Source organism: Lactuca serriola, chromosome 7, assembly GCF_051521515.1.
Source record: "Lactuca serriola cultivar US96UC23 chromosome 7, Lser_US96UC23_V15, whole genome shotgun sequence".
NCBI classification, from domain to species: domain Eukaryota; kingdom Viridiplantae; phylum Streptophyta; class Magnoliopsida; order Asterales; family Asteraceae; genus Lactuca; species Lactuca serriola.
The window spans coordinates 173,272,112-173,281,312 of NC_136414.1; the positions used below are offsets into that span (position 1 = coordinate 173,272,112).

Here is a 9,201-nt window from a genome sequence, read left to right on the forward strand (position 1 = left end):
GTTTCCTAGTTCTTAATGTTTGTGTGTATGTAACGATTTATGTTCGTTCTTTATGTACATATTTTTTTCAAATATGTTAACACTTTTGAACACTATAAATAACTATTTGTAGAAAACAAAGATGTATGTACAATATGAATAAATAAACATGTCCATAGACTAATTGATGCATACATCATAGAAGACAAATATGTACGTACAACATAAATTAATAAACACCATTCCATGAATGTGACCATTCTTCGTGGCTAAGGTACAAACAAACACACTCTAGTCCACATAGACAATAATTCCACCATTTGTTTTATATGCAATCTCAATCTTTACCCTAATTAAATGAAAGATGTTAACTCTTAGAATTCCAACAGTCACAAGTCAAAATCAAGAACCAAAAAAAACACCTATCAAATTCCCATCATAACACGAACGATTTTATAGCAAATTCCCATCATACTATATAGTAAATCAGAAGCAATATTTTGGAATACAAACATATACATAAGCTCCATAAACAAGAAACCAAAAACGTTGTCATCTTCTACAAAGCTTAAAGCACTCAAAAATAAAAATAAAAAAATACAAAAACCCTGACCACAGCATCAAACCTAACCTTATATTCTCACAAACACAAAATTCCAAACACTCCCACTCTTTTCCTCTTTGTCCTCTTGTTTTCACTCCCTCACCCTTTCTTTCCTTCAAAAAGTCCTTTTGCCTTCACCCTTCTTTTTTCCCCTTGGATCTTGTGCTCCATTAGCCGATTCTATACCCCAATGACGTCATCAAGAATCCACAAAGGGAGGCTCACTCTCCAAAACAAATATTATTATAAACTAAAAAACACACCCCCACATTATATATATATAACACTCACAAAGAAAACCATCAATAGGTTCAACAGAAAAAATTAACAAATATCCCACAAACTAAAAACATTAGTGATAGTTCTTCATCCCATGGGAAGGCAAGGCGGCAAGTTGATGGCGGCAGGTGGCGGTGGTGGAGGTGGTGGTGGTGCTTCTTCTATAGCTCTACTGCAAGAAAGATTCCGGCAGCTTGAGAGAATGAGAGAGAAGAGGGAAGAGATGGAGGTTTTAAAGTTGTTTCCTGAAGGTCAAGGTCAAGGTCAAGGTCAAAGTCAAAGTCAAACTAACCGTTATGAGCCACCACCGGTTAGGTCATCGGTGCAGCCTAGGCTCAGTTTTCAAGATTCTCTTTCTCTTGGACTCAATATATACACCAAGCAAACAGAACCTCAAAAACCTGCAAAAAAACAACCTTTTATCGAGTTTTTATCATCAAAACATGAAGTAGACACATCCCTTCATCTCTAGTTTTTTTTTTTTTTGCTTCTTTTGAGTTAGGTTTTAGTGTAACTTATGAGGGGGGGAATAAGATATAATAAGTGAAAGATGATGATGATGATGATACCTTGATGATGATGATGGTCATTGGTTGTTGTTAATGGTGGTGGTTTGGGGTGTTTCTTGATAAAATGTTTCATCATCACCACTTCCTGAGCTTTCGTAATTTTTCCAATTTTTTTTCCAAAATCTTGGAATGATTCGAGCTGCTTCCTTGATTTCTTTTGCTGAATGATTGTTTATTCTTTCAAATCTTACTGTATTTACTTTTCTACAATTTCCTGCCAATATCTGCAAATAAAATATTTAATCAAATCATATATTGTTTTTATATGAGTTTTAGGGTTTTGTATTTGCCTTTTAATGTTTTAATTGTTTCCTTATTGCATTAGACATCTTATGAATATCAATAGGATGCTTGTAGTTGTGAGGTTTTTTAATGTCTCTTAATCTCATAAAAGACCTTATATTAAGTGTTTTGTCCAGATTAAACCTTAATTTTATTTTTTTCCCTGAAAAATACCTTGTATTTTTTTCATTTTTTCTGATCTGGCCCTTTTAGTCGTTTTTTTTTCCGAAAAAAAAAAAAAAAAAAAAAGGTTTTATGCAGAAAAAGATCATTATTTTGGGAAAAAATTTAATAAAGTCTTAAATCTTTTTTTTAACAGAAAAGTCTGGTTATTTAACATTTTGCCCAAATTAACGAAAAACTCATTTTTTTTATTTTAACAGGAAATGACAGATTATGTGATTATTTCCCAAAATAATGAGACTTTTCTGTTCAAAAAAAAAAGATTTAGGACTTTATCAAAAAATTTCCCAATATAATGGGACTTTTCTGGATAAAACTCCCAAAAAAACTTGTAAAATGTGTTGGAAAAAGATAAAAAAGTTGAGATTTTTTTCAAAAACAATCAGAAGGATTGAGGGGTTTTTTCGGAGAAAAAGACAAAGTTGAGGGTTTTTTTCGGAAAAATGAAAAAAATACAATGTCTTTTTCAGGAAAAAAAAGATTGAGGTTTAATCCGGAAAAAAAAAACACACACACACACACAGAATATAAGGTCTTTTATGAGATTAACCCTTATCTTTAGAGATTAAAATTACCTCAAGCTTGAATGTTTGGGATTTTTCTTTCTGATCTTCATTCTTATTTTCTTGTTTACTCTCATCATCTTCTTCTTCATTTGCTTTTTTAAGAATTACTTTAACACTTTCACCTGTTCTTGGTATATATCCAAATGCTTCACATATAAACCCTGAAACTGTCTCATATTGATGATCCTGCATGTAAAAAAAAATCCATCTTTTATTGGAAAATATATAATCAAGATTGACAAAAACATAGTAAAAAAAAAACTACATACCTCTGGCAAAATAATATCTAAATCTTCACAAAGTTGATCAATTGATGTATTTGCATCAACATCAAAGACTCCATCCCCTCTCTTCACAATATTCCCAGTTTTTCTATCAATTTCCTCCTGTAAAGTGTAATCCAAAAACATTTTATAACAAATGTTTACTAAATTTATAAAGTTTATAAATTTCAATTCCAACTACCTTTGAGTCATTCTCATCGAAGATTTCACCAACAATTTCTTCAACAACATCCTCAAGGGTTACAATCTGCTCATCAAGAAACAAAAGGGAAAAATTAGTTTTTAGATTTAAATATTTAAGAAAATGTTAATTAATAAAACATCAAGAAGAACATGAACATGAACATACTCCAACTGTTCCTCCATATTCATTAAGAACAACTGCCATGTGGACCTTCCGGATGCGAAATTCCCTAAGAAGATTCCAAACCAACATTGAATCTGCAAAAAGGTTATATGACTTATGATTCATGTTTAAGGTTTATAAAAATAAAAAATTGCCCCTATATATATCATATGCTTGATTGTAATAAATTTGCACTCATTTTAAAGATTATCCAAAATGGGCGGGTTGGGGAACGGGTCAAACGGGTAATTTTGTATGGGTTGGGTCAAGATTGGATTGACCCGTAAAACTTTTTGTTCAAATCTTTCATAAATTAACTTTTTTTTAAATATGATTACAAAAAGGTCAACCACAAAACTGACCAAAATAGAAGGTGCATATTAACAAGGGTTAATCTCAAAAAAAGAACTTATATTTTATGTTTTTTTCCGGATTAAACCTTAAATTTATTTTTTGCCTGAAAAAGACCTTGTATTTTTTCATTTTTTCTGAAAAAGCCCTCAACTTTGTATTTCTTTTTTCCGGGAAAAAAAAAAAAAAAAAAAAAACTTCTAAATGCTTCCAAATAAACCCTCAACTTTTTTTGTTTTTATCGAAAAAACCCTCGCATTTTACAAATTTTTTTGCAAAAAATGACTAAAAGGGCCAAATCGGAAAAAAAAATGAAAAAATACAAGGTCTTTTTCAGACAAAAAATAAATTTGAGGTTTAACCCGGAAAAAACACAAAATATAAGGGCTTTTTTGAGATTAAACCTATTAACAAATAACAAAAGGACATGTTTCACAAAATGAATTATGCTAAATGCAAAATAATTATAATAAAGAGTAATCTAACTCCCCAACTAAATTAGGAGTTTTTATGCATCAAAAACACAATTTGGGTAAATTTTAACATAACTAACCAATTTCTTTTTTCTCCAAGTTTTATAATTTTACAAATCTATGAATATATACAATCTTACCAGGGACAAAATAAGCAGGCTTATGAGCAATCTCTCCCACCATAGCAGTTTCCAGCATATCTCCCTTCACATATTTCATGATAAATCATATAATCTCAATAAATAAAAACAACATAAAATAAAATAATTCAAAATCAACTTACTTTCTGAACAAGATCCAACAAATCCATTGCATACGCCACACCCACAATGTTATCAATTCGTTGCTCAAATACAGGCACCCTATGAGTCCAATTATTCAACACTTGTTAATTATTTTTAAATTAAAAAAAATTACTTTTTTTAAAACCAATTGTTTTAAATTTTACCTAGAGTATTGATGAGTCACCCATAATTGATGAAAATCAACTAATGTTGCTCCAGAATCAACTGCAACTACATCTATAAGAGGAGTCATAACCTCTTTCACATGAGTATCTTTTATCTCCAACACATTCTCAATCATATCCTGTATTAAATAAAATTTTGAATTTAAATATTATTCTCCTATAAAAAAAAATGAAAACTTGACATAGATTATAAATTTATAATCATGATAATATGATATGGATACTTGTTCTTCTTCCTCAATGGCCCCACTCAACTCAGCAACCCTCAACATCAACTTGAGTTCATCTTCTGTCACAGATGGCTCACTAAAACAAAATTTAATCATAAATTATTAAAAAGATAAATGAAATTTAAAGTATTTAGTATTTACATTTTAAAAGAAATGTCAAATGGCTAACCTTTTCCCTTTTAAACCAAGAATTTTAAGCATTCCCATTGAAAGAAAAGTTACAACTCTTCCAACTGGATATAAAACAATTGAGAGCCATGCAACTGGACGAACCTATGTATTATTTTAGACATTAATTAATTTGAAATAATATTAAAAATGTAATTTTTTTTATTAGAAAATAGTCAAAATACAAATAAATTTACTTACCACAGCCCTAGCAACAGCAGTAGCATTATGAACAGCTATACTTTTGGGAGTGATTTCAGTGAGAAGTAATACAACAACCTGAAATTAAATTAACAACCAAATCATTTAGGTTTTTTAGGATGAAATTTTGTTGTATTGATTTAAAAATTAGGTTTTGGATACATACAGTCATGACACCAGTTGCTGCACTAACACCAGCTTCACCAAACACTGTTGTTGCTGCTTCTGTAAAAAGTGCAGTAGCTCCAATGTTGACTACACTGGAAACAAGATTATAATTGTTAATAACAAGATTTAAGTGGAAACGAAAAGAAATTGTAAGGCTTACGTTGTGCCAATGAGAATGGTGGTGAGGAATCGTGTGATATCGGTACGAAGGAGCTTGAAGACGCCATTTTCATCTTCTTTTTCAGCTAACTCTCTCACCTGTAAACAATGCACCATATTGAGGGACCACTATATCGATGTAGGTAATCAAACACGGGATAGATACCTTCCAAGGGGAAAGAGTGGTGATCGAAGTCTCGGCCATGGAGAAGAAGGCAGATAAGCCCAAAAGTGCGGCTAAAATCAAACCTTGTTCTCTGAAAACTCGGAAAATCTGTGAAATTTTGGGCCCATTCCAGAAGCCTTGCGTATGAACAACGCCCGTCTGTGCCAAAACCCCTAAATCGCTACCAGGATCAAATGCGAGAGCTCTTTGGCATCGAATTACCCCCAAAACCAACAGACCGAGAAGAAATCCGCATCTCAATAAACCCCCAAACTTCTCAAAACCCTCTTTTCTTGACGAATCTTTGGTAGATTCTTCGGGTACAATTTCTCTGGTTATGGGATTCTTTGGGTATACTTTGGCATCGAAGAAACTAGAGGTTCGTGAAATCTGAAGCTTGTGTTTCCATAATGGTTTTGTATTGACATGGTATCGAAAGGGGGCAAAAGGCTCCGGGATTCGTGAAGAGTGTAAAGGGCGACGATGGATGAATGGTGATGTTCTCAGAAGTGTTGAATTCATAGTTGTGTGTGTGTTTGGTGGTGAAAGAAAATACAAAATTTGCATGAAAATATGAATTTGTGTTGCGTTCTTGAAGGATTCAGTGAAGGGTTTTTTTAAGGGGTTTAGGATCGCTGACGATGGAAAAGCGCTAGAGATTGGTGTTCATGGATGCCCCACGGATACCCCATGATATCGTCATATGTGAAATAGATTGCATCCATTTAATTTTGTAAATGGCTCCAAGAAATGATATTTGTGTCAATGATTTATAATGAGTATATTCTATGAATCAACTATTATTTGCATCTGGCTATGATTTTCATAAATAAATAAAGAAAGAAAGAAACGTACCTCTCTTGAGTTGTTCTTCACTTGATTGAGAACAACAAATTGAAGCAAATTTTGGTAAAATCATAGCTAAATATTCAATAATCATGTAAGGATTCAAAAATTGTATTAGTGATTATTAATTAAGATAATTACGGGATATGATTAAAGATGATCAACCACACAATAAGATAAAATGTCTAAACTACTTCATTTTTTTTTAATTAAATGAGATAGACCATTCGTTTATAAACTCATTTACTGTCACATCATTCTCGATCCTCCAATCCTAAGGCTTTAGGTGTACTAATGTCGGGTGTATGGTGTCTATGTTGTTGGCGTTATAACGTCCAAACAACACCTCCACCTTGTGTGTCATGGTGGGTTATGGCCAGTGCAACGGATTCCAATGCGATTCTCTTCTTTCTTTCTTATTCTTTAGTTTTTGTCTCTTCTTTATTCTACTTCTTTACGAAATGGTGAAGGTGAACATTACCCCAGCAGGAACGTGGTATGAGATGATTTTGCAGTGGCGTTGAGCGGTTGAAATTGATTTTGTGAGGCGTTTAGGTACACCTCAAAGCCTAATGGTTCATAAAGAGTTCTTGGATTCTCGAGAACTAAGTGTGTTCTCGTAAGAACAAAAGTATATATATATATATATATATATATATATATATATATATATATATATTGTTTGATGCATCATAATTGAATTTTTGTCATTATATTTTATTTACAAACCATTTCAAATATTATTATGTATATAATTGTGGATAATTTTTTATGGTAGATGTTTTAAATTAACAATATTTGTTGTGTATTTTATTTGTATTTAGTAAATTAATATTGTATTTATTTTTATAAACAAATGATACGAGATGAAAGGTGACTAGGGATGTTATTCGGTAGGTTACATATGTTATATGTTTTGTTCTATTCGGTTTAATCAGTTGTTATATGTGATTTAAGCATTTGGAACATTCGGATTGAGCATTTGAGTTCAATGGAGCATTTGGGGCTCATAGAACATGTAACAAAGGAACAGATCATCTGAGAAGAGAATTGATCATCTTACAAAGAAACGTATCTTCTAAAAGGGGTATCGAGCACCTAAGAGTGAAATGGAGCACCTTGGTGCATGGATGTGTCATCCATGCTCAAGGTGCGTCACTCTAAGCGTAGATATGCCACTCTTGAAGCATGGTGCGTCATTTAAATGGGTGATGTGCCATTGGCAATCCATATGCACCACTTGAGAATAATATACACTACTTTGGAAGGAGGATACACCACTTAGAAGCCTCATGCGTCATTTGTGGGGGAGATGTGTCATACTTGAAAGAGATACGCCAACCCTTGCACAAGATGTGCAATCTTGGTGTAAGGTGCGCTATTTGGTTCCCTGATGAGCCATGATATCCCTTGATGAGCCACGTATGTTATGAAGTCCTTTTTTATGCTTAAGATTGTTCAAGGATGCCCAAGAGTTGAAGAAACTCAAAGAAAATTACCATGATGCGCCACTATGATGGATGATGTGCCACTAGTGTTCATGATGTGCCACATGTGCATCATGATGTTCCATTGTGTCTCATGGGGCTACATCATGTGCGTTGCTGATGTTCATATGTTGTTTGTCATGGATGAATATTCTAGAAAGTGTTGCATGATAGATTGTGATTTGTTGACACCTTTCATGGGCCTATGGGCCAATTAGTTTGGCTCATTAGGGTTTTAGGTATGATCTCTTCAGTGTAAATAGGGATGGCTGCTAGTAATTTGAAGCGTCTTGAATTCTAGAGTGATAAACGAATCTTTGATGAATTGTATTTATAACCTCTGTTATTGAGAGCTCGTAAATAAAAAAATATTATTTTTCTGTCCGTGGACGTAGGTCACCTTGAGTAAACAAAATAAAATATCGTGTCTTGTGTATTTTTGGTATTGCTTGTTTTCCGTTTTACTTCCTAACATTAGTTTTTTGACTTTCAAATATCAACCAAAATCGATGCAGTTAAGGGTTGGTTTTCCGTTTAATGGATTCCATTTAATTTGGTTAAATTCACGGTTCGAATAACATATGTTAATTTTCCTTTTGTTTGGTAAACTTCCATTCCTAGATATAAATGACAAAGCAAATATGTATAAAGTACATGTAATTAAATTTTGAAACCACCGATTAAAATGTTTTTTGCTATGCAAGAAAACCAAACATTTAGCATTGGGAAAAGTTGAAAAAAAACGTAAAAAGATAAATAGTGTAAACAAAAACATTTATTTTATATATATATATATATATATATATATATATATATATATATATATATATATATATACTAAAAATAAAAATGAAAAGTTCGTAAAACCTCGGTTATTCCGGTTAAAATGAATAGTGAAAACTAAAATCGGAAAAAACAAAACAAATAATATTTTGTTTAATCGGTTAAATCGATTAAACATAACTTTATTCGGTTTGGATAGTTTATTTGGTTTTAGTTATTTTCAACACCACTACAGGTGATAATTTATAGGGGTGTCGAATGGGTAAAATTTTCGGGTTTCGGGTATTCGGGTTTGAGGTCGGGTCGGATAATTATCGGGTATACCCGAAAATTTCTTAAATGACACTTATTGATATTTTTTTTACATGTTGGTTAGTTTAATAAAGAATTGGGTAGAAAAATACTTCATACAATTAACAAGTACATCAATAATAACAATACAAATCGTTATAATATGTTATGTACTTTTTTAATTTCATTACGTGCGATAGAGAGAAACTGAGAATTGTGATGACAGTTCAGGACTTCAGCTTTAGCGTCGTATTCCCTTTGCAAGTTTGAGTCGACTGTCGAGCCGTCGTTCATAAGAAGGAAACGAAGGCTTTTGT

The 9,201-nt window shown here is 32.3% G+C and overlaps 1 protein-coding gene across 4 annotated transcripts; it reads right to left on the reverse strand.

The window, feature by feature from the left end:
• Window positions 1-430: 430 nt before the first annotated feature.
• On the reverse strand, window positions 431-6,186 carry LOC145061302 (putative DUF21 domain-containing protein At3g13070, chloroplastic). 4 transcript variants are annotated; one of them, XR_013687163.1, is made up of 16 exons: window positions 5,478-6,185; window positions 5,313-5,410; window positions 5,151-5,244; window positions 4,985-5,062; window positions 4,785-4,888; window positions 4,610-4,691; window positions 4,365-4,504; window positions 4,200-4,278; window positions 4,057-4,120; window positions 3,096-3,187; window positions 2,928-2,993; window positions 2,732-2,848; window positions 2,472-2,648; window positions 1,432-1,655; window positions 1,155-1,263; window positions 431-1,031 (listed from the first exon to the last, which is right to left on the reverse strand). XR_013687163.1 is itself a non-coding variant. In XM_079008743.1 (15 exons), exons 1-14 carry the CDS (start codon window positions 6,042-6,044, stop codon window positions 1,449-1,451), a joined length of 1,965 nt encoding a protein of 654 aa, XP_078864869.1. In that variant the 5' UTR covers window positions 6,045-6,185; the 3' UTR covers window positions 431-1,263; window positions 1,432-1,448. The 4 variants fall into 4 exon arrangements, 2 of the variants coding, with proteins under 2 accessions (XP_078864869.1, XP_078864870.1); XR_013687162.1 differs by having other exon boundaries at window positions 431-1,034; XM_079008743.1 differs by having other exon boundaries at window positions 431-1,263.
• Between the last annotated feature and the right edge of the window lie 3,015 nt (window positions 6,187-9,201).

Bases quoted from the DNA above. Each gene is read 5' to 3' on its own strand.
- LOC145061302 (XM_079008744.1), bottom strand. From the start codon at position 6,044: ATGCAAATTTTGTATTTTCTTTCACCACCAAACACACACACAACTATG. The intron at 4,505-4,609 runs GTATCCATATCA...TATTTAATACAG, and splicing joins CCATTGAGGAAGAAGAACAA to GATATGATTGAGAATGTGTT. The intron at 2,994-3,095 runs GTATGTTCATGT...CTTGATGAGCAG, and splicing joins AATATGGAGGAACAGTTGGA to ATTGTAACCCTTGAGGATGT.